The sequence below is a fragment of the Lepidochelys kempii genome, chromosome 25 (assembly GCF_965140285.1).
Source record: "Lepidochelys kempii isolate rLepKem1 chromosome 25, rLepKem1.hap1, whole genome shotgun sequence".
Classification (NCBI taxonomy): Eukaryota; Metazoa; Chordata; order Testudines; family Cheloniidae; genus Lepidochelys; species Lepidochelys kempii.
In genome coordinates this window covers 10,931,393-10,958,886 of record NC_136404.1, presented here as the reverse complement: position 1 = coordinate 10,958,886, position 27,494 = coordinate 10,931,393, and the positions used below count along the sequence as shown (strand labels likewise).

At 50.3% G+C, this 27,494-nt stretch overlaps 1 protein-coding gene across 7 annotated transcripts; it reads left to right on the top strand.

Annotated features, from left to right (window-relative positions):
* The first annotated feature begins 22 nt into the window (after positions 1 to 22).
* Positions 23 to 27,494, top strand: ZBTB7A (zinc finger and BTB domain containing 7A). Of its 7 annotated transcripts, none has more exons than XM_073324392.2 (4): positions 23 to 319; positions 15,218 to 15,610; positions 18,800 to 20,004; positions 24,491 to 27,494. In XM_073324392.2, exons 3-4 carry the CDS (start codon positions 18,815 to 18,817, stop codon positions 24,942 to 24,944), a joined length of 1,644 nt encoding a protein of 547 aa, XP_073180493.1. In that variant the 5' UTR covers positions 23 to 319; positions 15,218 to 15,610; positions 18,800 to 18,814; the 3' UTR covers positions 24,945 to 27,494. The 7 variants fall into 7 exon arrangements, with proteins under 7 accessions (XP_073180493.1, XP_073180489.1, XP_073180494.1 ...); XM_073324393.2 differs by lacking the exon at positions 23 to 319 and adding an exon at positions 1,528 to 2,256 and having other exon boundaries at positions 15,218 to 15,581; XM_073324391.2 differs by lacking the exon at positions 23 to 319 and adding an exon at positions 1,528 to 2,256.

Genomic DNA, 27,494 nt, shown 5'->3' with positions numbered 1-27,494 from the left:
GAGCCGGGGCAGGAGTGTGTCCTGCCCTCTCTCTCTCTGTCTGCTGGGACTGGCAGAGCCTGTTTGAGTTGCCCTTCCACTGAGGCTCGCCGCCGGGGGAGGGCGAGGGGAGGCTGCTGCACCTTTAAGAGAAGGGAGGACCCCTTTGCCCTTAGAGAAACCAGGAAGGGAGTTCAGCATCATACGGGGCTTTGCATATACAGTTACAGTAGGGGCAGTAACACCAGAGAGAGAGAGGGAGAGCTGGCCGGGAACTGACTCCAAACTCCAGGCGGACCCCCCCCCACCCCCCAGCCCCGCCACCCCCAGGACCAGCAAGGTAAGACTCCGGGGGGATCGGGCTGTCTCTGGTGGCCCTTTGGGGTGGGGAGGTGCTGAATCAAGGGGACATTTCACACCCCCCCACGCTTCCCCCCCCCACCCCCACCTCGAACAGGGAGGCTGCTTTGGAAGGAGGAAAGTCCCTCCCCCCCCGCCCCGCTCCCCCTGGCTTGTCCTTTACTTTATTCCCCCCTCCCCCCAACTTTATAAACCTCCAGATTTTTTTTAATGGGGCGGGGGGGGGGGTTGTCCGAGAATTTATAGCAGCTGAGGGGGGGTTGCAAAGGGAGGGGGCAGAGGGTGAGCAGCGCGCGTGTGTGCGGGGGGGGGGATTCATTTTCTTCTCCACGTTCTAGGGAGGGTGTTTTTAATCTGCTTGCTTGTCTCTCCGCATTTGGCAGTAGCAAGGCTGGTCCAGGGTGCTGGGGTTGCAATGTGGTGGGGGGGCAGCTTGGGGGGGGTTGCAAATAACTTTGCGGCCATGCAGTTAATGCAGTCCCCCCCCACCCCCACCCTCTATTCTCTGCTGCGTGCATACGTTGTACTTGGCTGGGCTGGTGCTTCCTGGGGGGGGGGGGGAGTTTTTTTGAGGGGGGGCTTGCAAGCAAATGGGGGGGGAGACTCGCAAAGAGGGGTGGGAAAAGGAGGCTCGTGGGAGTTGTAGTTTCCCCGCCCCGCTCGGCCTTGCAGGTGCAATGGGGCCGCGGACTACAACTCCCAGGTTGCCCCGCGCAAGGCCGGGCGCCTCCAAACCAACCCTGGCCGGGAGGTGTGTTGAAAGGCAGGCGGCCGAGCCAATGGGAAGAGGACCTCCGCCCCTCCTTCCCGCCCGGCTCCGCCTGGCCAATGGCGGACCGAGGGCGCTGCGAGAGTGGGGGGCGGGATGCGGAGGCGCCGCCGAGAGGAGCTCGGCCAGCGGGGCAGCGCCCCCCCCCCTCCCCGGCACTTCCGGGGCCCCCCCCGCCCCCTTCACGGGCAGCCCAGCCCAGCCCGGGGGCGGGGGAGGCGGGGTCCCCGGCCCCGCGCTCAGGAAAGGCCGCGGATGCGGGGCCTAGTGTAGGCCCAAGCCTGGGTGGTGGCCGCAGGGCTCAGGCCCGGCCTCCTGCCCCCACCCCCAGCTCAGGCCTCCATTGGTCGCTGGCAGCCCGGCGAGGGGAGGGGTGTGGCGCGCGGCCAGGCTCCCGCGGGGAGGGGGCCGGATTGCGGTGGGGCTTGGCGCCCTGCTGATGGGGGAGGGGCGGGGCCGGGCCTCGGCGCCCAGCCCAGGGCAGGGAGCCGGGGGGGGGCTGGCTCCAAGGTCGCCCAGGAGCACAAGGCCGCCCCAGTGCGCGGGGAAGGGGAGCCGGCTCTCCCCTCCCTTGGCAGCCGGAACAGGCGTGGGGAGGCAGCTCCTGGGCTCCCGCCTCACGCCCCCGGGCAGTGGCACCAGGCTGCAGCTGGATCATCCCCCCCCAACCCCCCCCCCGCGGCGCGTTGCAGGGTGTGTGTGTGTGTGGGGGGGAGCCCTGGGGAGGACCCCTCCCCATCGGCCTGGCTGTGCACGGATTCAGCCAGTCAGTGGCACCGAGAGGAGAAACCGCCCTGCCAGCCCCCTTGGAGCGGTGCAGCCCTCGAGTCTCGAAGCTGGCAAGTTGCTGCAGAGGCTGGAATGTGGAGACCAAGCCAGTATCCTAAAGGGTTCGGCATCACTGGCTCAGGCTAGTGGGACCGAGGGACTTCTCTGCCTCGGCCCGTGTTCAGGGCCTTCCTTGGCCCTCCTCGTCTGAAACCACAGCTGATCCTTGAGTTGGGGATCAGGGAGCTATAAATCAAGCCCATGCTTTGGGCCCCGAGCCAGTCTAAACTCCCATAGAGGCCAGGAAATATATCTGAAGGTCATTGCATGCTTCCCATCGTGAACCACAGCTCTTGCGGGGCTGGTCCATTAGATAACAGGTGGGTGAGTTGTGGTGACCATGGTTTGGAGCTGGAGGCTGGTTCCTTGCTAGGTAGCTAGCTAGCTGGGGACTGGGAGTGCTGCTGTCTGTTCTCTGTAGGTAAAGGTTTATACTGAGATTATGGAAAATGTTAAATGTGAATTTGTTGAACCTGTATGTAGCTTACAGTTCACAAGATGTCAGACCTTTCTGTCATTCTTCTCGGGGATCTTTATGCTCCCAAAGTTTGTGCATTAGCTACTGCTTGGTCTAATAAAATGCATCACATTGAGGACCAATATGGCTACCTACATCTTCTACTTACTACAGCATTTTTAGCAGACTTCCCAGTGGTTCCCTGGAGGGTCCATTATTTCCAAGCAGCAGCCTGGACAGCGAATGGTCCTGACTCCCTGTAATGGCCTCTTGGCAGGATTTACAGCTGGTTCCTGAGTTAAACTAACAAGATTACCCACCTCTCTGCTAATTTTCTGCCATTAAATGTATTATTTATATCGTTCCCAAAGTGTATTAGGCACTTTATGGACAAATAGTTAGAGAAGATGCCTGCCCTGAAGGGTTTACAGTCTAAGCAGGTGGAAGGATGAGGATTGGTGGTTGTGTGCAGTGCAACAGCAGAGAAGCAGTTAATTCCATGATTTTTTTGTTAGTACTTTGGTTGAGGAGATGTGACAGAGTATTACAGTTTGCCTTAGAGTGAAGGAGCAACCTATGGTCATTTATGAGGGTTGATTTGGAGAAAGCAGCAGGTTTACCAATTACAGCAGTTTGCTTACGGATGCTGTTTTTAAACTTTTTTCTTTTTTTTTTTTAAAGTCTCTGAACGGGTTATTGGAGGGGAGCCATTGCTGTTTAATATTCATTCTGGCCGTTGTTCAGGCTTGTTCTGGGAAAAGAGGGAGTGCAGCGGCACAACCCAAATGCGGATGAGGTGGTGGGATTTTTCCACCATGCCTTAATTGTGCATAGGGAGAGTTTTGCAGTGCCGGAGTTCTAATGAATTAGATGGTGGATAAAAGTCATTCCGTGCTTTATGCTGATCTGTGGCTTTGTGTGGCCTTTTCTGAGCTCAGAAATGCACCTTGTTGCATTGTGGTACTGGGATCGGATCATACTTAGCCATACTCTATACTTACTTTTTCTTAAGGGCATGTGCTGAGCACTGGAGGATCCCGTTGACTTTGGCTGGCCTTGGGGCTACCCATAACCTCTGTATGTCAGGCCAACTCCAGTACTGTACTAATCTGTATGAATGGGAATTGAAGACTGAAAGGTGTTTTTTTTATGGCTACGCTTTTGCAGCCATAAGTAACTCCTTTTTGTCAGTGAACCCAAAGCTCGTTAATAAGTTAGAAAGTCTAAAGTTGAGGCACCCTGGCCCAGATCCTCAAAGGTATTTAGGCTCCTAACTCCCACTGATTTCAATAGAAGTCAGGAGCCTAAATATCTTTGAAAATCTGGGCCAGTGTTACCATTAAGCTGTTAAATTAGCATTTTGTTCACCTAAGTGGTTATTTGGGTGCCAAAGTACAAATTTTAGAACCCAGTTTAGAATTGAACATCCGAACGTAAGTGCCTGTTTTAGAAATCTAGGCCTGTGAAATTGCACTCGTAAACTTGAAAATCAAACCCGAACATTGGAGATGTGCCATTGAATCTTGATTAAAAGTGACAGTCTTAGGATACTACGTTTATTGAACGCAAAGTCATCTGTGACAGACAATTAGACTTCCACTTGTTATCTTGCTAATCAAAGCAATAAACAGTCATCCTGAACTTTGGAGAGACCAGCATGTCTTTGTAATTAAAAGCCTTTTGATGAGCAATATTTAAGAGAGAGAGAAAATTAGCATCTTGGATGGTGAGAAATATTTGTGCAAAATCTCATGACCCTTGGATCCGAAATGGGATTGTTTTTTTCTCTTCTTCTGATTGGTCACGTTGCAAGCCAGTCAATAGTGTGTCCATGCCTTCAGTACCTGAACTCAGAGCATCCTGCTAATCCTGGAACAGCTCCAATACGGTGTCAGAACAGGAGTAAATGAGGTCAGACAGGCATTGGGATTCTATACAAATACCTGAGACAATTGTTTTGTTTCTCCTCATACTCCCATACAGTATCTTGATGCTGCACATAGTCTTGCATCACACTGTCGAAAGCTCAAATGTTGCGGATGGATTCTGGAGAAAGGACTGGATAATGTTCTTAGCTGTCCAAATGGCAGTAATCTGTTCTTGTGGAGCAGGGCGTAGGGTGATCACTTGTGGAGTCAGAGAAGAATTTCACCCCAAAGACCCAGTGCATGATGTGGTTTTTCACTTTCTTCTGAAGCATTAGGCTTTGGCCTCTGTTCTATTTGGGAGACAGGACCACAAGTGGGTTCTGCTCTGATATGACAGGGGGTGGGACACTGTACTAACGGGACTGCTCTGGTATGGCTTTAGGTAGAAGACAAGACTCAATAAGGGGAGCTAGTGGTCTGCTCTGGTATGACAAGGAGTGGGAGACGGACTCCTGGTGCGCTCTAGCATAGCGGCAGGTGGCAGACAGGAGTAGTAAATCCTCAGTCCCCAATGACACACAGCCCCAGAGTTCGCTGTGGGTGTTTAGCACTTCCATGACTACTTTTCTTTTTCATTTTTTCTTTCCATCCCTACTGTTCTTTAAAGCCCCTCAGAGTCATGGTCTGAAATGCCCCAAAATTATACCTCATTCTCTGGAAGGGCACGTAACACTCCTTTCACAGCAGATCATGCATGTGGAGCAGTGCTACCCAATGTGTTTTAACACCATCTATTATTCTGATTGCGCTCTTAAAGTTCTGATTGACAAACCCAGCTATTCTGCACTGGAAACCAGGAAGTAGACCATTTTTTCCCCCCCCTTCCTGTTTCTGAATGCATCTTCAATAGAGTGCTGTGCAAGTCACTGGAGCTTGGGCTTGTTGCTACAGGTAGATATTCTCTCCTTACCCAAAGTCTCCTGCCCCAACAAGTAGAGAGGACAGGAGGTGCTGTTCAGCATTCCCTTCCTTCGTATCTGTACAATCAAGTATTACGCTGGAGGAAAAAAAGTTAATGGCAGGACAGAGTTCCTAGGAATTTATTTTATTGCATGCTTACTGCTGGGATTTGTTTTTGCACTTCAAGTAATGAGCAATAAGACAAGAACTATCTGCTTATCCACAAACCAGGCATTACATAAGTGCCGGTCCTGCCTTGTGTGCTTTGCTTTGTCAGTGAACCTAAGCCTTCGTCTTTTTATTTTCTCCTTCCTGGTATGGAAAAGATTATTGGCCTTTGAGGCAATCAGAATGACATGAGACCTTTAAACTCTAAAGCTAGAGGGAGCAGGAAAGGAAACGTATTTGAGGGAGGGTTTTGGTCAGGGTGGAGGGGAGTAGAGACTCAAAAGGGAAGCTGTAAGATGGTTGCAGTTTTGAAGATGACTGACTGGGCCTCGGAGTCCGAGGGCAGTGGGGAAACTAGGTTTCAAAACATATCCAAAGCTAGCCTGAATATGTCTGTTTGCAAGACAGAATAGTAAATGTGCGTGAGATCATGTGGGGGTGAGACGTCATGGGAGGGGTGCGTGAATTGAAAAGAGAATGTGTAGATAAAACAATAAAGGATGGGATTGCGAAGAAGTGATTTGGGAATGAAGGGGACTAGTCCTGAGGTGCCCAGTTCTACAGGTTGCCCAAGGTTGACGCTCTGAGAGAAGCTCTGGTTGCATGATGGGAGTCCTGCTTGAGTAAGGAATGCAGGATTTGGCCTCAAATGCCTGGTGTCCACTTGTGCCCTGACTTCCAAGTAGCTAGAACAGAAACATGGCCTCTGTAGGAGGCCTGTATCCTCACCATCTTCTAGTCCAGATGGAAATTTATGGACTGACACCCCCTCTCCTCCACTGTGTGCCAGAGTCCCGCCATGGCCCCCTGCCAGGTGAGGTCAGAGAGTCCTTCCTAGTTGGTGTGCTGTGGAGTGGGTTAGCACTGGAGCCTGTTTCATTTTTTTTAATGGCGATTCTTCAGACTGATGCCAAGACTATTTGGTGACGGGTGTTGATCTTTGAAATTTTGTTGGCTCTTTTTTGTGTGTGCAGAGCTTGGTTGCCTTCAGATTTACAGAGCCAACAAGACACAACTCTTCAACTCTGCCCTTAAAACAGAAGCCCTCATGTCTTAACTAATTCAATTCCAGGAATGCTCCCTCGCACCCCATTCCCCCTTTTCAAAAATGGTGAAGTCTGAGGTTTCCTAAGGGAGTTAAGTGCCCAGAGACTGTAAGAGTTGGACATTTCAGGAAGTAAAGCTGTCTTTGAAAATCCTATCCTAACTGTGGTTTTGTAGTGATGCATTCTGGTCACTTTAAATATTTCCCTCTTAAAAATAAGTAATGATCTTAAAATCACCACAATCTGTTTGTTTGTTTATGGCAATACCAGAGAAACTTAGGGGGAGGAGAAAGTCCATTGGACTGTGATAGGCATGCAGATAAATTTGCTCTTGGCCTTGAGAGTTTGATCCAGCAGTGGAAAAAAAGACCTCCCATTAAACCATGTGTATGGGAGGAGATTGTCATTGGTGTCTGACTGTTTGAATAGTGCACTATTGTAGTGTACAAGCAAACAGGTTTGGTACACACACAGGTCTTGACTGTGTTACTACACATATACGTGTATCAAGACACGTTCCTGTGAGATTAAATGTGATCCCTGATGACACAGGAGAAAATTGGCAAGGAGGTCTGGGTGGAATAACCAGTTAAGACAAACCTTGCAACATAGAAGTTTGCCCTACTTTTTAATGTCAGTGGTTAAAACGGCCGTGTGTTGACGTAGCATAGAATCATCCCCTGGTGTCTCCTGTGCTGCCCGTCTATAGGTTAGCTGGCTGGGCTGGGTTGTATTTAGCCGCGTGTAGGGCTTGCTTCTGCTATGCCTTAACTGAAGGGTTTCCTTGTCTTAATGTACGATGTGCCATACTGGGTCAGACCATTGGTATCTAATCACTGTCTTGCTTCCGATGTTAACCAATACTTGATGCCTCAACAGAAGGTGAACTGCCCCAATACACTCTGAAAGTGTGATGCAACACACGTGGGTACTTCCTGACCCCTGCAGTAATCAGGATGTGCCATAAAGCAGGAAGATTTGATTACCCCAAGTTAGTTTGCATGGCCACAGATGTTGACTGTAATAGCCAGTCCTTTAATAATCAGCTATAGTATTTTTCTTATTCCTATGGTAAAACATTCAAACCATGTAGGCCTTGTCCTGAGATACACGGAGCACCTGCCACTCCTCTCTGAGTTCAGAACATCTCGGGTAGGGCCCTACATAGAGCGATACTGCTTTTTGTTCTGAATTTACCTGTTGTCATTGTCAGGTGTCCACTTGCCTTGTGGCACAGCCAGAAAAAGGAGTGGCTTTCACTTTACCCTCCACAATCTTAATTCTCACGCTCCTCCCTTCTGCTATTATTTGTATTATGGTAATACCTAGAGGCCTGAGGGGCTGGGCACTGTGCAAACACACAGCAAGGGATAAACTCTGCCCCCCTCCCCCAAATAAATCAATTTAAATAGAGGAGGCAGACAAAGGGAGGACAACAGAGGCGCAAAGAAGTGAGGTGACTTGCCTAAGGTCACACAAGTCAGTTGCAGAGCTGGAATAGTTCCCAAGTCTCCTAACTCCTAGTCCAAGGTCTCTACCAGTTAGATCACACTGCCTCTGATTTTTCTAGTCTCTAAACTAAATCCTAGTGGATTTGTCCTCCTCATCAGACGATGAATCTGGTCTATTTAGCTTAACAAAGAGAATGTTAAGGGGTGACTTGACCATAGTCTGTAAGTACCAACATGGGGAACAAATATTTAATAAAGAGCTATTCCATGCCATCTACCAGAGAAAGGTCTAATATGGCTGGAATGTGGCTGGAAGCTGAAGCTTGACAAACTCAGACTAGAAATAAGGCAGATATATTTAATGGTGAGAGTAATTAATCACTGGAACAATTTACCAAGGGTCATGATGAATTCTCCATCACTGACCATTTTTTGAATCAAGATTGGATGCCTTTCTAAAAGTATGCTCTAGGCATTATTTTGGAGGGGTTCCCTTGCCTGATTACATTCAGGAGGTCTGACTGGATTATCCCAGTGGTCCCTTCTGGCCTTGGAATCTCTTAATATCTCGCTCATCTTCTATAGCCATATGACTAGGGCCCTACCAAATTCACAGTCCATTTTGGTCAATTTCACAGTAATCGGATTTTAAAAATAGTAAATTCAATGATTTCAGCTATTTAAATCTGAAATTTCCTGGTCTTGTAACTGTTGGTGTCCTGACCCAACTCTGAAGGCAGCAGTGCAGAAGTGAGGGTGCCGTGTTTTGGTATTGCCACCCTTACTTCTGCGCTGCTACTGGCCGGGTGCTGCGTTCAGAGCTGGGCACCTGGCCAGCAGCTGCCGGCCTCCCAGCTCTGAAAGCAGTGCAGTAGTAAGGGTGGCAATACCGCACCCCCACTACAACAACCTTGTGAGCGCCCCCCGCACCGTTAACCTCTTTGGGTCAGAGCCCTCAGTTTGAGAAGCGCTGGTCTCCCCTGTGAAGTCTGTATAGTATAAGGTAAAAATGCACATAAGACCAGATTTCACGGTCTGTGGTGTGTTTTTCACAGCCGTGAATTTAGTAGGGCCTTACATATGACTGAAGAAATTATCCCCTTTTATAGAGGCTTTCTCTATTGGGTCGTCATGTGAAATGCATGTACATTTTAACAGTGCCAGAAACTGAAGGACAAGTAATGAATCTCTTTGCTGGTGGGGTGCAGTGTCCCTAATAATCTCCTCTCTTACAATGAGGAATCCCAGCCCTTTAACCTCTTATTGCATTCAAACAGAACCACTGATGCCAGGAAGTCAGTTCAATTTGGGTAGCAATTATCTCCCTGTTTCATCCCAGCTCTATGCAGGAGGAAGTACGGATCTGGGTCGCTGTTTAGTCAGAGAGAGGAGGAGGAGAAGATAGACATTCTTCCTTGCAGAAGTTTCAGTGATTTGGTGGAGGGCAAGGCTGGAGGAGGGTTGTCCCTAATCCTTTGTACTTAATAGCGCCTTTGACATGAGCATCTCAAAGAGCTTTGCATGAAATTGTGTGTCAGACCAGTTCTGAGGTAGCTGAGTGGTGAGGTGCCTGTCCGATAGATGAGGTACAGAGGGAAGAAGTGACTTAGGGTATGTCCACACTGCAATTCAACCCCTGCAGCTGGCCTCTGTCAGCTGACTTGCGCTCGCACTGCAGGGGTGTAAAAGTGTGGTGGAGATATTTGGGCTTGGACTGGAGCCCAAGCTCTGGGACTCCTGAGCCCAAACGTTTACACCACAACTTTACAGTCCTGCAAGCTGGAGTCAGTTGATGTGGGCCAGCCAGGGGTGTTTAATTGCAGTGTTGTAAACACACTGAGTGCAGAGCTGGGAGTAGGACTTGAATGTCCTGACTCTCAATTCTCTGCTTTAACCACTCCAGTGCACTGCCTCTCCAACACACATGGCTGGTCAGCATGTCCTGGAGTAGGGCGGTAAATGATATCTAGTCAGCTGGATCTTTGCTAAGTCATCCCTCAGCTGTTTTCATCTTTGACACAGCAATAAAAGGAAAAAATATGAATGCTAAAATTGTTGTAAACAGGGTGGCTTGTAAATTTCAAATCAGTGGCTTGGGATGCCTTCCCTCAGCTCTCCGTAACTTACCCAGCTGATGGGGCATTGCTGAATTACCTGCTAATGCCATGTGTTTCCAGGAGTTCCACCCATACTTCTGGGTGGTGGTAATGCTTGGTATTTGCCTAATGCTAGAGGTTCTTTTGATGATGGTTTTTACCTAGTGCTGGGAACTGGACAAGACCTGTCTGCCTCCTGAGTTTAAGATCTAACTCAAAAGAATTCAGATGCCAAAACAACAGACTGGAGTTTTTGTTTGTGCCAATTTTAGATGCAAATGTCCCTGACCAATTCAGATGCTCTGCCAAATATATCGGCCCTAGACTGGCTTCTCTGAAGGCACACACAGGATGCAGCCGTTTCTGATCGAGGAAATGGTTGACGATTTAAGGAGGTTTTTCCGTGTTGCCTTGCCCCTTTTTTGGTCAATGATCGGAGAGGAGAGCTCCGAGGAAAACCTGCCTTGTCACTTGCCATCACTGGAACTTCTGCACAGTACTGCACTGTTGGAGGTGTTTGTATTTTTTTCATGTGAAGTAAAACCAAGGTTCTTTATCACTTATGGTCAAGCGTCCCACGGCACTTGTTGGAAGACCAATGGGCATTAATTCAACTTCTTTCCAAACTTCAGATTGAGTAATTACTCTATAGTCTTCCTGTCTAACACCGCCAGGGGAATTTAATGGGATGTGGGAGTCCTCTTTTCATGTTGTAAACTGTTGTGTGCTGTGTACATCCCACTCCAGAGGTGGCTGCATTTCAGTGGTGGGTAGTTCCTGCATGCCAAGTATATGGCTTGTACAGTACTTTGGGCTAAGAAGTGAACCATAAATACAAATGGGGAGCAAGCAAAACTCGTTGTAGTTAGAGGCTGGAGAATTGGTGGTAAAAAAATCCAAAATGTTTTTTTTACTTTTACCCTTGAACAGGTACCTGGTATAAAAAGCAGAGTCATAAAATGGGGATCTGGTATCCCTATATGCCTTGCTGCTGCTTCTACCCTGACGTGCTCTTCTCCGCAGCAGTAAGAGACAAATCTCTGGCAGGTCAAACCTGGGTCTGGCAGGTGAATGGGGGCAGGTTATGTGATGGACCCTAGGACAAGTGCAGGTCATCTAATGATTTGATTGAAATGGATCTGTTTTTGCCATAATCTAGGTATGCTGGTGCCTTCTCCAGCATCTCATCCATTTCAGCCTTAGTCAACAAATCTGGGGTTTGTGGCCCCAGAGCCGCAGTCCAAAAGATCCAAACATGGCAATGGTTTGTAAGGAAAAGAGACCACAAAATGCACCTTTTGGGGTTCGGTAATAGCCTGTGTGGCATTTTGCTTTTAGATTCACAAGTCGGTCTGGGGAGGTGGCTGAAAGTCATTTCCATCTGACATCTGTGCAGCAGCTGACTTGAGACGCACGTGGTGGTCAGTTCTGGTTCCTAGTAGAGAGGTGTTCACGTCAAAAAGCCACTGCCACACTAGACACTAGTGCCAAGGCCCACCTTTTCCAGAACAGGGTTGGGGGGGTATTCTGGGGTACCCATGATAAAAAGGGAGGTAATGTAATCAGCATGGGGAGTCAGGAGACATGGGTTCTGTTCCTGGCTCATTGACTTTGGACAAGTCGCTTACCCTCTCTCTGTGTCTGTTACTCCAGCAGTGAAATGAAAATGATGCGTACCCCCCATTGAGATCAGTGAATGTAAAAGTTCTCTCATTGCTAAGGAGGTACCATTTATCTGTTAATACAGAGCATTTCATCCTCCTACACTGTCAATCCAGTGCTTTGCACTAGCTCTAAATTGCCTTTTAATATTCTAAACCATGTCATTGGTTTCTATTGACATCCAGGATCTTCATCTCAAGAACATCCTTTTGTTTTGAAGGTCCACGTAATTCAGATACTCTGATGGCACTACATTGCCAACAGCACATTCCTTTTGGGAAGTGGTTGAATTTTAATAGAGACATGGTGGCATGGCAGAGATGAAACGGGCTGCTACTGAGTAGGCAAACACCCTACTTTAGGAATGCTTCATTTCCTCCTGACTGCCATCTTCCCACCGTTGGCTCTGTGCTGTGTTCTTGAGGCCTCTGCAGAGTTTAGGGAGGATCCTAGGCAGGAAGAGACTTGCTCAGGCTTGCCCTGTAATGCTGCAGAAACTGGTGGCGGCAGAGATGGCTCATGCTCCGAATGGACTGAGAGCTGCATTTCTCTCAAGAGATCAAGGGCTGCAGACAATGAGTGGGAAGGGGGAACGAGGATGACTGTTCCCTAAATATAAATTGAACAGACAAGGACTTGCGTTGTGTGACCTATAATGGGGGTGAGCTATTCATAGTGGGGAAAATTCCCATTTCTCCAGCTGGTGGTGAGTGAGGGATCCAGTAATGTTTGGACTTTGGGCAGCAAGCTGTTGACCTTTTTTTTTTTTTAAAGAGCAACGTTATTTTAATAATCCTCAGCAGCACTCCTGGCTGTACCCTGAGCAATAGGACATAAGCAGTGGCCTTGTGTGACATCTGGGGTCAAATGGCACGCACCTTCAGCTCTTCCATGCTGTTATTCCCATGAAGCCTTGCTCCTTAAAACCAAGTAACAATGGGACCCTGAAGCTGTCCGTCCCTCTCATCAATGAGCGAGATGATTTAGCCCTAAACTGTTGTGTAACATTGTTATTAAACAGCTGATGTGTTGCAAGAGCTGGTGGCATTTTGGCAGCGGGGAAGGAGCCCTGTACTTTATTTATAAAGTGCTTTGGGATCTTCAGGAGGAAGGATGCTTTGCAAACATCTAGTACTTTTACTGGCTAACCAACCACCTGTGACTTATCTGCCTATACCATATGGTTCAGAGCCCTCATTAGCCAATCAGATTCCTCCTTTCATCCAGCTAAACTTTAAATAAATGCAGGACAGTGTGAGAAAGAATTAAACAAGCTCTTCCCTCAGGCAAACCTGGTCATTAAACAGCATGACATCAACCATTTTAGCTTTGACCCTGACATGACATGGGCATGTCACTTGAATTCAAAACCTCACCTTTCCAAATTCCCATAAACTGCTGACTCCAATGGCAATCATTTTGGAATCTGTCTTAAATAAACCAGTTACAATTTGTGAGTTGTCAAGTCATGTTTCTGCTTTTTTTTTTTTTTAATTAATTTGTCTGCAAGCCCTGAAAGGAGTTAAAATGACCTTTCTGTGTGAAAATAACTTCCCTGTTACAAGTAACAGCTCAGATTATCGAAATAGGAAGAGACGGGAGTAGGGGGGAGTATTTCTCTTCCACTTTGTACATTTCATATCCCTTTGTGTATTGTCCCTTTCAGTGTTTCCCCAGCAGAATCTGGGCCTACATTAAGAACAGTTTTACTGGTACAGCTATCCCAGCAAAAACCTTTACTGTGGATGCAGTTAGGTTGGTATAAAAATGCTTGTACCAGTATAGCTAATGCTGGTTTGAGTAAAACAGCATGAACTGTACTGACATAAACACAGTTATACCAATATAACTCTGTCTACAATAAGGCTTTTACCAGCATAGCTGCGTTGATCTTAAAAAAAAAAAAAAAACAAAAAAAAAAAAAAAAAACCAGACCACCCCCTAACTGCTATGTCGGTAGAATTTTTTAGTGTAGACCAGGTTTCAGTTAGTTTCCTTTGTTGTTTGGCCCTTTGAGGGAAGGGGTACTGTGTGACCCTTTTTTCAAATTGACTATATTTAAAGTTGATAGTGTACCTTGATACACATGGATATAATTTTGGAACCTCTGAAATGCAGCCCCTTCTGGGGTGAAACGTAGCATCTTTATAACAGCACCTAGCAACGCAATCTAGGACAGTGAGCGTAGACTGTCGTATTCAGCTGGAGAAAAATCTGCATGGGAGATTTAGGTCAGCTGCGGCTCTGTGGCTCACTCAGCCCTCGGCTTGGCAGTTGTGCATAGCCTGAAAGCCCTCAGCACACCTGTCCGTTGGGCACTGCACTGAGACCCATCAAACTCATTTCATACAAGTCACCGAAAACCCCATGGCTCCATGAGGCCTTACAGTTGCTACTGACATGGGATGCTTTGCAACCTGTAAGGGTGCAAGTCTCCCTGTCCCATTACTAACCCTCTGCGTGTTTTAATAACCTTGCCATTCAGAGTCCCTGAATAAGGGAACAGTGTGTGTGATTTCTGCCAGCTGTTCGGAAGAACTTAGCAAGCGGTAGGCAAGGTGAAAAACCTTTGTGCTGTTGGCTGAAGTTTTCTAACCAGCGCTGCTGTGATACAGAAGCTGTTTGCTCATGGATAACTGAGGATGCTCACTCGGGGGGTTGGGAAAGATGTGCTAGGAAGTGTATATGTTTTTTAAGCTCCTTCACGTTCTCAGCTTCTGTAAATTTGAACTGTAGATCAACACAAAAGGCATTTTGTCCAGAATAAGTTGTGAAGTGTACCACTTTCCATGCCAAGGCTGGAAAGTCTCATGACCCAGCACCATTCCCACACTATGCTGTCGATTGTCCCGGCTCCCAAGTTGTGTGGGATTAACCCTTGCTTGGATGGTTGCCTTGTGCCCCAGCTATGGCTGGGCATGACAAACGCCAGCTGTGTGAGTGCTGCAGGCTGGCTGGCCAAAAGATTATTTCCCAAAACTTCTAAATCCTTTACCCAACTCAAATTCTTTCTAAAAGGGGGGGAACCTCCCTCCAGCATCTAATCTGGGGAAATCTCTAAATTGCATTTTTAGGACCAGACCAAAACCCACTCGCTTAGCGGGATAGCAGTCTGTCTTGCACGTTTGGCACTTCCTATTTTCAAAGGCAGAATTCTGCCCATAGTCACCCACTTGTGAGCTGCCGTGAGTCAGTGGGGATGCATGATTGTAAATTAGGCCAATTCCATCTATTTAGGTACTATGTAGTATTTGAACACCTTACCATTGCTAATAAACATATCCTTGCACAGCAGCCTGTGAGGAAGGGAAGGAATTATTTACCCCCATTTTACAAATGGGGGGAGGGGGGAAATGAGGTACAGAGAAATGAAGTGACTTGCCCAAGATCACCCAGAGAGTCTGTGGCAGAGCTAGGAATTGAACCTACATCTACTGAGTCCCCATTCAGGGCTTTAACCACCTTTCCTCCTCCCTTATCTCTGCACTTCATCTCAAAAACCCATGAGCCCAGAATCTAGGTCAAATTTTGTGCTTCGTTTTAACCTGTGCAACCATATTTCATCCCTTGCAGCTGGGGTCCGTTCCTTCCAGGCCGGGAATGTTTCAACCTCTGTAAAGCGTCTGCATTTTACATGCCGTGAGGCACCACAGCCCAGCTGATGCGTGTTAGTGGCTACCCTCTAATGGATGTGCTTAAGGCCCTTCTCCAGCAGCTCCCATCAGTGTGAATGGAGGGACTCCCAATTGCTTCCTTGGATGGGTGCACTTGCACCATGCAACTTTGGGATTTTAAAGCTGGTTCGTGCCTTGCTGCTGCTCAAATCGATACGTTTCATTAGGATTGAGCCCTTGGAGAACGTCTGCTGTGAGAAGCGCTCTCAAACGCCAAAACCATCCATCCAGGACCCGTTTGATTTCATCCCTGACTGACCCATGTGTGTGTTAGGCTGGACCTCAGGGCGAGGTTTGAGCTGGTCTTTAAGCTATTTGAGTGAGCAAAAAGGTAGCAGGAGTTTTTTAAATAGAGGAAAGTGCAGCAAAATCCCCTCCTCTTGGGCTGAGATAACTCATGGAAAGTTTCAACTTGAAAGTGCTGCTGGGAAAGTTAAGGAAAGTAGGCGTGTGTATGTCTATAAAGACTGTTTTACAACTGTAGCTATTGTGACCGGTTGCTGCCTACCCCTGCTGTAACATAGCGCTATCAATTGCTTCCTTGTGTAGTTAGTTCTGTGCCTGACTCTGCCACTGATTCATTATTTCACTTTGCACAGGTCACGTCCCTTCTCAGGGCCTCAGTTTCTGCTGTTTGGGTACCCCACGGCCAGCGGTATCAGCTGCTGCTGGAGCGACCTGGGGCCAGCGGCTCTGGCCGCTACTTGGGAGGCCCCAGGCAGCTGGCTCTGGGGACCACGTGAGCAGCAGCCGGTGCAGCTGGTCCCACAGACCGCCCAAGAAGCGGTCCTGGGGGCAGCCCTGGGGAGTGCCTGAGCAGTGGTCCTAGAGCCAGCCACACCGGCTGCTGGTCTGGGGGGCCCCAGGCAGCTGGCTCTGGGGACTGCATGAGCAGCCGCCAGTGTGGCTGGTCCCAGGGACTGCCCAAGCAGTCATCCTGGGGGTGGCCCCGGGGAGCACCCGAGCAGCTGTTCTGGGTCCAGCCATATCAGCTGCTGCTCACGTGTCCCTGGGCAGCTGGCTCCAGGGATCTCTGGAACAGCGGCCAGTGTGGCTGGTTCCGGGAAGCACCTGAGCAGCTGTCCTGGGGGTGCCCTGGGGATCGCCCAAGCAGCAGCAGTCCCGGGATGGCTGGAGCAGCAGCCCCAGGGGTGCCCGAAGGCTGTCCGGAGAGCAGTCCCTGGCAGGACCAGCAGCCAGAGGGCAGTCAACCCCCAGGGCTGGAACAGAGCCCCAGAAGTAGAGATTTAGGCAGGGGTATTTTTGTAAAAGTCAGGGACAGGTCATGGGCTGTGAATTTTCATTTATTGCCCATGTTCTGTCCATGACTTCTACCAAAAAGACCCATGACTAAATCTTAGCCTTAATTATGATTGATTGTATTATACTAGAGACCCCTGCTGAGGTGGGAGGTCTGTTGAGCAGGTGCTGTACATACTTAGCGAGAGCCAACTCCTGCCCCAAAGAGCTTACAGTCTTAACAGGCAACACGGACAGAGGGCGGGAGACAGGAATTATCCCTATCCCTGTTTTACAGATGGGAAACTGAGGCCAAGGGAGGTGAAGTGACTTGCCCAAGGTTGCTCAGGGACTCTGTGCTGGAGGTTGGAATTGAACGTGGATCACCTGATTCCCAGCCTAGTGCCTTAACCACAAGACCAAAACGCTGCCGTTACTCCTGGCTGGCAGATCACTTGAGAAAGTAGAAAGGGTCTGAATGGCCACAGTAGGAAGTTAAGCAGAGCCACTTTGTCTAGCTCGCCTGCTAGGGCTCATTAAGAATGTTAGAAATAGGTATTTCGCGTGGAGAATAACGTGTGTGAGGTTGGCGCGCCAGGTGAACAGTGGCCTTTGTACAGAGCCAAGCACGCTGTCAGCGCTTCCCAATCGTTTCAAGAGCAGCTTTGTCGCAAGGCTCTTTCCTTCCATGAATGGGAGTGCAGCTGATCAACTGCCAGAGCGGGGCTCGTTGGGGAAAGGGGAGGGGGGCACAGGTACAGCCTGAGGTTTTATAGGGTCCAGTGGGAGCTAAGATGGCCCCTCCACTCAGTCTGCCAAGGTGGTGGAAAGGCTGCTGGGGTGTCCAGCTGGCATGTCAGGAGCACAGGCAGCTGGGTGAGTGGGGGGAGGGTGTGATGGAAAGTGCTCCACCGGGGCACCCTGCTTCCATTCAGTGCATGCGGGCAGAGAAGGAACAGAGGTGAAGCCCATGGGCACTACGAGTGGCAACGCAGCTAAAGGGATGGGGGTCGCTACTCAGCTGCACGGTGGCCCACTGGGATAGGATGGATGGCCCAGTGGGTTGTGCACCGGGCTGGGGATGTGAGAGGCTTGGGTTCAATTCCTGGTACGGCCGAACGCTTCCTGCGTGACCTCGAGCAAGTCCGTTAATCCATGCTGGGCCTCACGTCCCCGCCTGTCAGCCGGGCTGATGCCTGCCTATCTCCCAGAGCCGGGGGAGGGTAAATCCAGCCAGCACAGTGCCCACATGCATCCCCAGCTGGAGCAGAGAGAGAAACTCCACCAGAGGGACGATTCATGGGGGCAAGAGGGATTCAACCTCCACTACCCGTTGGGTCCGTGGCCTCTCTGCTCGCTGTGCCAGCTGCTCTTGGGGCTATTCCGGGAGCTGGGCTAGGTTGCCGTGCTCATTTCAGCCGGGTTACAGTGGACTGGCGTCCTCGGTTCTGCTGCATAAACTTCAGCAGCTTCCACAACTCTAGGTGGATGCCGTGTGGTGATGGCTGGCGGCACAGGGTGAGGAGCCACAGAGGCCCAGAGAACAACAGGGTCTGTCTGTGTCCGGCAGTGTCAATAATGAAGCCCCTTCATATCCATCGAGCCCAAGTCCTGTCTCTCTTCTCCCACAGGGAACCCTACTAATTCCACAAGCGTTAAAATCCCCGCTGTCCTCAGGTCTCTGACCTGGGCCCGTCCTCCTATGGTGGGGCCTTGGGCAGCAGGCTGGGGAAGGTTTCGTTATTTCCCTGTCCCTACAGGCCAGTGCTCTTCAGTACTGTGGCTGTCTGTGCCCTTCCCAAAGGGCGGGATGTGTTGGTGCGTGTGCCCTGAGCCAGGCATTGCACCAGAGCTGCTGAAGCTGTCTCGCTCCTTCCCCAGCAAGTCCTTTGTGGATTGTGCCATGAGTTTCTCTCTTTCTTTTCTCCGATTGCTTCTCAGACCTAGGGCGACTTAGCAGGGGATCTCTCCGAAAGAGATGGCAGGGTGGGAGGAGCAAGAGACCAACCAAGTCTGTGACTGTAGAAATGTTCAGTGCAAAGAGGACCTGGGGGCCGGGGCGGGTGCATTGGATGTCTAGTATGAAGGCTGCATGCATGTCTGGCACATAGATTGCCCCATGTAAAGGCCAACAGACAATAAATAAGACCCATGGTGGGAGATGCTTTTTACAGTCCGAACGCCTTTTAGCAATGAAGGGCTCTAGATCTGATCCTGCTTTTTTTTTCTCATCTCTTCCCAGCCCTTGGTGTTGAAAATGGCTGGTGGCGTGGACGGCCCCATCGGGATCCCGTTCCCCGATCACAGCAGCGACATCCTGAGCAGCCTGAACGAGCAGAGGAACAACGGGCTGCTGTGTGACGTGGTCATCTTGGTGGACAGTCAGGAGTTTCCCACCCACCGCTCTGTCCTGGCGGCCTGCAGCCAATACTTCAAAAAGCTCTTCACCTCAGGGTTAGTGGTGGACCAGCAAAACGTATATGAGATAGACTTTGTGAGCGTGGACGCCCTGTCGGCTCTGCTCGATTTCGCTTACACTGCGACCCTGACCGTCAGCACTTCAAACGTCAACGAGATCCTCAATGCCGCCAAACTGCTGGAGATCCAGGCAGTAACGGAGGTTTGCACGGATCTCCTAGAGAGGAAGATTCTGGCCAAAAATGACCAGATGGATTTAGTAGATCAAATTGATCAAAGGAACCATCTCAGAGCAAAAGAGTACCTGGAGTTCTTCCAGAGCAACCCCATCAACGGCCACCAAGGCAACTTTCCATGGACCAACCAAGACTTGAGAGACCTTCAGAGACTGAATTTCCAAGGGCAAGAGGATGACAAGGAGCCGGATTGCAACGGCATGGACTTCTACTCACAAGCCCCCCCAAATGAAAGACCAAAGGTGAACGACGGTGACCCCGACAGCAACCATGCCATGTGGCTGGACAGAGAGGAAGAGGAGGCCCCGGGAGCCTTATTCCCACCTTCCCAGAATGGACATTACAGTGGACACAGCCTGACGGCACAAGGAGAAGAGGAGGCAGCTTCAGGGGGTCACCTGGACCAGCAGGAAGCCAGTAACTCTCCTAGCTTCGTTCCTGGGGGAGCAGAGGCTGAGGAGGCTGAGGCTAGAGAGGTGGACGGGCTGGCCGCCAGTGCCCTGCTGCAGCAGATGATCAGTTCCGTGGGAAGGCAGCAGCTGGGTGAGGACGACCAGAAAGACGACGACGGGGTGATGGATTATTACTTGAAATACTTCAGCAGCTCTCATGATAGCGACGTGTATCCGTCCTGGTCCCAGAAGGTGGAGAAGAAGATCAGGGCGAAAGCATTCCAGAAGTGCCCCATCTGTGACAAGGTGATCCAAGGAGCTGGCAAGCTGCCCCGCCACATCCGCACCCACACGGGCGAGAAACCCTACGAGTGCAACATCTGCAAAGTCCGATTCACCAGGTGAGGGGCAGAGGGGGGCATCAAGGGCGGAGGAGTGGTATTGCACAAGCTGGCTGGCTGCTTATGGCTCGGGTGGGTGTGGGGTGGATCAGCCTTGCACAATCCCCCCAGCCTGCAGTGAGTCATTTCCTTTTTTGATGGGCAAGTGACGAGTGGTTTTTTTTTTGGGTGCCCGGTTTGAGAAACCCTGACTTAGAAAGTGCTGAGCTAGCCACCCTTCTGGAAATTGGGGTCCTTCAACAATGTCAAATGCCCCGAATCTCTATAGTCATTGATTTTATCTTGGCCATGCCTGGGATTTGCAAAGTGGACCAGTGTAGGCTGGGCATCTGGGGGAGCTTGGATTTCTGAGCAGTTTCCCACCCCCATATCCTTTCCATCCTTGGGTGAGTCGCTTTCTTTGGCCAGCAGGGGCTGTTTAATGTAGATGACCCTTTAGAAATGGCCCTGTCTAAAGACTGAAACATCCAGAGCCCGTAGAATTGCGGAAAGAGATCTGGAGGTAGAATTTGGCCTGTCCTCTGCAAACTTTCTCTTTCTGCAAACTGCCCTGAGCAGAGCTGCTGCTGCCTGATGATGCTGGTTCCGAGAGGAAGGGATCAGGACTGTCTCTCTTCCTCCCCCTTCCCCCCACCAATTTAAAAATCAACTTTTTGTGGCCCCCTAGGGGCATGGGTTGTTTCAGTCCTATTCCTAATGCGGGTCTGTCTGTGCTTCCCTCTGCTGCGGGTGTGCCGAAGAAAGGGGTTATTGTTCGAGTTCCTCTGATTCACTTTAGTCCACGTGCTACAAAGAGGCCTCCTCGTTTCAGCCTTCACGTCTGATTGCAGCGCGAGGCTGGGGGTTCCGCCCAGATCTCTCCGCCCGGTGCCAAGCGATTGCGTGGGCTGGCTGACAAAGAAGCTAAACAGCCTCGCCCGCTGAGCCTGTTTTCTGCTTACGTAAATAGTCCTGGACTCAGGAGCACCAGTGGGGTTCAATTCCCGCGTGGAGCCTGGGGGGGAGGATCAAGCCAAGTAAACGCTGAGCTCATGGGCCTGATTCTGATCTGCCCCCTGCTGGTGTAAATCAGAAGTGACTGGGTAAGGTGGAGCAGCAGCCTCATGGGTGAGAGCAGTAAGCGGCGAGGGGAGAGGACGCATCACACCCAGCTCTCCGCGTGCCTAAGGCTCAGTCCCCTTGATTTCCATTGAAGCGGGAGCCTGAGGAGTTGGTGCTGAGACCCTTGCAGGATCGGGCCGAGTCCCACTGAAAGCAAAGGGAGCTGCACCTGCTGGAGTGTGAACAGCAGGCTGGCCCACTCGCATGGAAAGCTGTGTGCAGATGTGACGCGGTGATCTACCCAGCAATGCAGTGGGGAGAACTGCCTTGCGAGAGGGCCCTGCATTTGTTAGCTGTGGCATGCAGATAATGCAGTGGGCCTGCTGGGCTAGGGTGCCGGCTGTACCACTCCTGCAACCCGCTGGGCCAGCTCAAGCTCTGGTGCGGGCCAGGCATTGGCCCTGACCGGCTGGCAAGAGACGCCTCCCGCCCCTGCCAGTGAATCTGCCAGCACGGAGCGGGCAGAGTCCTTGAAAGCAACGCATCTGTGGTATGCATAGGTGCATGCAGTGTATGTACACACGAGTGTGCGCTCACACACACGTGAGCCAGCCCCACCTTCTCAGAGGTGCTGTTGAGAAGCCGGAGTATGTGTCTGTCTCCTGGGCATGTCCTAGCTGAGATGCAGACAGCCACTGTCCTGTTACTAGATCCTGCCTACCTACCAGCTACAAAGTGTGGGTGTGCGGGGGATAGAGACCGGTGGGAACGCAGTGCTCGCCTTGCTGGGGCGAGTTTGGAGAAAGATTTGATGATGAGGCAGTGCGACCTCATCGCTTTTTGATCTCTCCCTCCTGCCGTACGCCTGTGTGGTTGTATCTCTTTGTCACACACACACACTGCCCTGAGCCCAGCCTACACTTATAAACAAGGCTGTTTCATAATGTGCTAAGGCCGAGTTTCCAGACTGAAATCCAGGAAGCCCGTATGTGGCCACAGAAACCCCCAAAATCAGGACATCTATAGCCTGGGCTGTCTCCCACCATATCCTCTCTGCCCCCCTCTACCCTCCTCCCCACATTAGCAAGGATGCCCTTTAATTGCAGACCCAATGTCACAGCTGTCCCACAAAGACCTGCTGTTCCACCCCCTGTTTACGACTGCAGTTTGTTGACCTCAGAAATGCTAAGTCATGCGAACGCCAGGGTTATGGAAAATCTTTTTTTGGGTTCCAGACAGAAATCCTGACTGGTGTCCTGCTCCCCTCCTGCTCTGCTCATCTGACTTGTGCCTGTCGATCTTTGTCAGATGTTGCATTGCTCTGCGTGAGGCCTTTGGGGTCCCGAAGGCTGGGGGGTTGGTCTAGCCAGCCCAGGAACCCTTGTGTCTCTTGCTTTTTACCGAAGATCTGATCCTTTCAAATGAAGGTGATGAGAGCAGTTGGGTTCTGCTGCCTTCCCTTTGACCTCCAGGGTTGCAGCCTGGGTTTCCCATGAACCCCTCTGGGTGCTGAGTCACCATGTGCTTTCCTGTGCATGTCTCCTACAGCTTCCCCTGCGCTGTGCCCCGCCACTCCCTTCGTTAAAGAGACATGGGCAGGTTAAAGCTCATCTGTTAAAAATAAAGGTCCTTATCTGTGCTAGCAATAATAATTAATAATAATAAATTGTCCGTACTCTGACAGCTGCTAACAGATCAGGGATCCGGTTATACTGGGCCCTCTATATACACAGAGTGAGAGACAGTCCTTAAAGAGCTCACAGTTTAAATAGACAAGGCAGACAGAGAGGTAAAATGACTGGGGTCAACAGCAGAACTGGGGATACAACCCTAATCCCCTGAGTGCTAGCCCAGTGCCCCACTGACTGCCTCTCTGAGAACGCCCTACACTAATAAAGCAGGCACTTGGAAATAATCTAGTTTGCTCATCACCACTTACGCTGTTTGTTTCCCTTTGAGCTTCTCTCAGCTTGGAGAATTGCACAGGGCTAGTCAGTCTGAGGTTAGTTTCTAGTCAGTTTCACTTTCTGGGTTTCCTGCACTAGCCCAGTGAGGAATGTTGGGGGGAAAATCATAAAAGAAAGGAAAATCATTTAAAAAATTCTGTTACTATTCAGTTTTTAAGAAAACCTTTTATTTTTCCAATGATGATTACATTTTCGGCTTAAACGCTTGGACAATGTTCCTTTAACGGGAGCCAACGGAATAATCACTTAACCCATTGCTAACCTACAGGGTGGCCTTTTCAAAACCTGTGCCGATTTCTTCCCCTTTTGGGGCCTGTTCAAAGACCAGTTGTTGACTCATTGCAAGCACTCCAGTTCTTTCGAAAAATGGTCAGCAAAGCTCTGAGGTTGCGCTGGCTCGTTCTAGTCTGCCGCAGAATTTTCACCGGGATATGTTCCTCAGTCATGGGATAGGGCCCCATTGTTTGTGTGCTGTACGACACAGCCCAAAACACCTGTGCTTGCCCCAAAGCCCCGACAGTATAAGCAGGCCGCTCCAGGAAGTTCTATGTGTCTGAAGATCAGTGCTGGTGAGCGAGGCCTCCGTCACTCACAGACACTCTCACGCTTACCAGGGGAACGGGGATAGCCGGAGTTATAAGGACATAGGAAACATTTTGGAAGGGATCTAAATCCTCCTGTGTCAGAGCATGAGCCAGACCCTAACTAATGGGGGTTGGGAGGAAATTTCCCCGGGGCAGGGTATCCCATAGCTGTTGGGAGGGAAAGGGGAGTTGTGGAACCATTCTCGAAAGCAGCTGATGTTGACCGCAGTCGGTGAGAGGCTGTTGGGCTGGATGGACCCGTGCTCTGCTCAAGCAGGGACATGTGCCTCCGGATTCCTGCGCACCAGGTCCCAGTCGCAGGGCTGCCTCCACGGCCTTGCGGCAGAAACGGCCACCACATGGTTCACATGCGGTTAACTCTAGTGGGGAGTTTGGGGATGTGGACGCTCGGCCACCAGCTCGCATCACGCAGGCCAGCAGGCAGCGGCCCCCCTCCGCTAGGGGAAGGCTCCATAGCCCGTTCTCACGGGGCTGAGCCAGCTCGTTCCCTGTGGGAAATCTCCCAGTCCTTAGCACAACCAGCCCCGAGGGATCATGGTGCTGAACGTACAGGGCTCCCCCAATCGCCGCGGGTCTGGGTGGGAGGGTCAGCACATGGCAGGGTGGAGGTGGACGGTCCTCCCTCCGGTCGCCACACGCCTGGGTGAGGGAGAGTCGCCATGTGGCTGCGTGGGAGTGAAGCCCCCTCCAAGCCCCCTCCAATCGCTGCGTGTCTGGGTGTGGGAGGGTTGCTGTGTGGTGGGGGTGAAGGCTCCTCCCCCGGTCACCACATGGTGGCATAAAGGTGAAGGCTCTGCCCACCGTATGGCAACCCTGTGTTCAAGCGCAGAATCCCAGCCCCGCTCCCTGACACCATGTCTCTCTCCCGTGCAGGCAGGACAAGCTGAAAGTTCACATGAGGAAGCACACAGGTGAAAAGCCTTACCTGTGCCAGCAATGCGGGGCTGCTTTTGCGCACAACTACGACTTGAAGAACCACATGCGCGTGCATACGGGCTTGCGGCCTTACCAGTGCGACAGCTGTTTCAAGACTTTCGTCCGATCCGACCACTTGCACAGGCACCTTAAAAAAGATGGGTGCAACGGCATCCCATCCAGAAGGGGGCGCAAGCCCCGGGTCAGAGATGTGAGCGCCCTGCCCGCCCCCACAGGGAACCCCGAAGACGGAAGCTTTGAAGCTGGTGGCGAGAGACAAGAATCACAGGAGGACACCGTGCAGAAAAATGGCCAGGAGCAGCACTTTGAAGATAGTTCTAACAATGAAGCATCAGGAAGATTGAATGTAGAGGAGGGGTCGTCAGAGGGTAACACACAAGGACTCTCCTAAACCAAAAAAAAAAAAGTGTCACAAAATCTAGTTAGTACTTTCCTCCGATTTCTCTTTAAAATATTTCTCTCCCTTTTAAAAAGATATAATGTTTCCAGTCCTCCCACCACAACCAGTCCCATGGGGACACCTCTAATAGCTAAGGACCTTTCGTTGGAAGGCAGATGCTTAGGAAGTGTGAGATCAGGAGGGTTGAAAGATTGGTCTATAACATGGAAAGAAGCTTCCATGCAAATCCAAAGCTTTATTTTGTGTCCAGACACACTTTAAAAAATGGCAGAGATGCATCTATTTAAAAAAAAAAAAAAAAAAGGCGAGAAAAATTCCAAGAGGTGAATGGATTCTTCCTGGGCAGTCACTACATTTTGTGCCTCCATCTGACTGGATGGGAAAGAATTGAGTGCAGCTTTCTCTTCATTGGCAAGTGAAAGCTCCTGATGCCTGAGATGGTCTTTTGTTGATCAGGGATTTGATTCTGCCGTAGGGAGTTCAGATCCTTTCTGGCCTGATGCTGAGCAAAGCTGGTTGAAATCACCTGGTGCATAATTTTTATAATGATAATTGGATGGGGGGAAACTGATGATATTTTACATATTCATTTTTTAAGAATGATTGCTCATGCCACGTGGGTGGGTGATCAGAATTTTGCAAGGCTGCTCCGAGCATCACGTTTGAAATGCCTAGATGCCAGATGAAACTGTGACCCTCCCCAGGAGGTTTAGATTGGCGCTTTGTTCCCGACTGGGAGGCAGGGCTCCTGTGTTCAATCTTGGCTCTGCCTCAGAATTGCTGGTGACTTCGGGCCAAGTCATTTTCCTTCTTCAGGGCGCAGCTTCCTCAGCTGTAAAACGAGGCGAACGCTGTTTTGTGTGAGGTTTGGGAAGTGCTTTGAGATCCAGGGAGTGCACGTTGTGATAGGTGCGAACTCCTTCCTCGGCAGATACACTGGTCCATTTAGGGGTTACTGCGTGAGGGTCTCTTGGACAAAAATGGCAGCCCTCTCTGCTCTGTGCAAAGATCTTTGGGGCACTTTTCCTGAGGATGTTTGCAGAGTCCTTGGCCAACATTTCCCCCTCACCCACCCATTGGGCAGCACATTTGTATGCCTCACTCTTATCCTCCACCCCAGAGGTGGCTGCATTTCCATGAGTGCTGCATGTATATAGTTTGTAATGTGTTGTAGCATTAAAGGCCCTGTTTTAGTAAGATAGCCTTGTGGCCACCAAACTTCTCTCTCCCTAGCACACTGAAAACCCTGAATCGGGCAGGAATCTGAGCAATCTAATAAAATTCCAGGCAACCTCTGATTCAGGAATGAGCAAGTTTTGTACTTTTATGACTTATCGCCTGCTCTGGTGCTTGGCAAATTGTGCCCCAACAGGAGCGGAGCGGAGGGTAGATTTTGCTAGATCAGATTGTTGCATCCTGAATCCTAACCTTGCCTTTCAAGATGCAGCAATTATTCAATCTTCCCCGATGAGTCAGCCTCTCTGATCCTCCCCTCGAGCTGAAGCTGGAGCTACCTCTGGGATGTGGCAGGATTCTTCTGTATCTTTGGGCCTGCCGGGAGTTAATGATCAGTAACTGACAAGATTGGGCGTTTAGTCTTTTGCCACCGTGACATGGAATGGACAGCGCCTGTGTGACTGAGCTCTTAGCACCTGTTATAGCAGCTTTCATCCTAGGATCTCAAAGCACTTGATTAGTTGGTTCTGTTAAGTAAAAGAATCTCTCGGAGCAGGGTAACCCCCAGTATATTAGGAATCAGATGAGAGCATCCTAAAAGCAGTTAAAACCCAGGGTTGTTTTTTTTAGAAAAGGGTTATTTAAGGTCTTCCTGAAAGGTGCGGGGAATCTTTCTGGAGATGGAAGCTGCTGGGGTAGAAATAAAAGCACTCTGGGGCTGCTTCTCCTTTAAGGCTTTGGAGTTGGGGTTTGGAATGTATCTCCTCTGGGGCCCTCAGGCTGGGTCATTAAATGCACAGGCTTCTGAGATGGGTAGTTCTCCGTCAGACTGGCACCAATGTATTTACTGTCCAGCAGAGGCAAAGCCTAATTTATTTATTTGAATAGCGGGCACTGAAAGACTGGCCCAGGGGATGTGCACAGAGCTAACGTGGTGGGGTGGAGGAGACGGGCGCTGGGGCTGACCGCACCTCAAGCCCTGTCGTCCTTTCCTTGCTGCGGTTACTAGAAGAGTGCCCAAAACTTCACCCGGTGCCCAGTTTCAGTCCCAAAAAGATGCGGGCGTGACCTACGTGTGAGATGATCAGAATCGCAGGCTAACCTGGTCCGAAATGGGCCACGGACTCCTTGAAACAAACGGGATCAGGGCCTAACGCTCAGTTACACCAAGGCCTTTACAACCCTCTGCTAGCACAGAAAGACCTTGAAAGTGGCTTGTAAATTACTCCCACTGTAATGGGGCCAAGGTGGTGTAGGTGTTAGGCCTGGTCCACACACGGGTATTGTACCAGTATAACTGTTTCAGGTAGGGGTGTGACTTTTAACTGATGCAGCACAGTGCCTGCTGTGGATACAGTGATACCA

Coding starts and splice junctions, on each gene's coding strand:
- ZBTB7A (XM_073324387.2), top strand. CDS start 17,857: ATGGGGGCAAGAGGGATTCAACCTCCACTACCCGTTGGGTCCGTGGCC. Junction 18,076..18,799: donor GTGATGGCTGGCGGCACAGG/GTGAGGAGCCAC, acceptor ATCTCTTCCCAG/CCCTTGGTGTTGAAAATGGC. Junction 20,005..24,490: donor TGCAAAGTCCGATTCACCAG/GTGAGGGGCAGA, acceptor TCTCCCGTGCAG/GCAGGACAAGCTGAAAGTTC.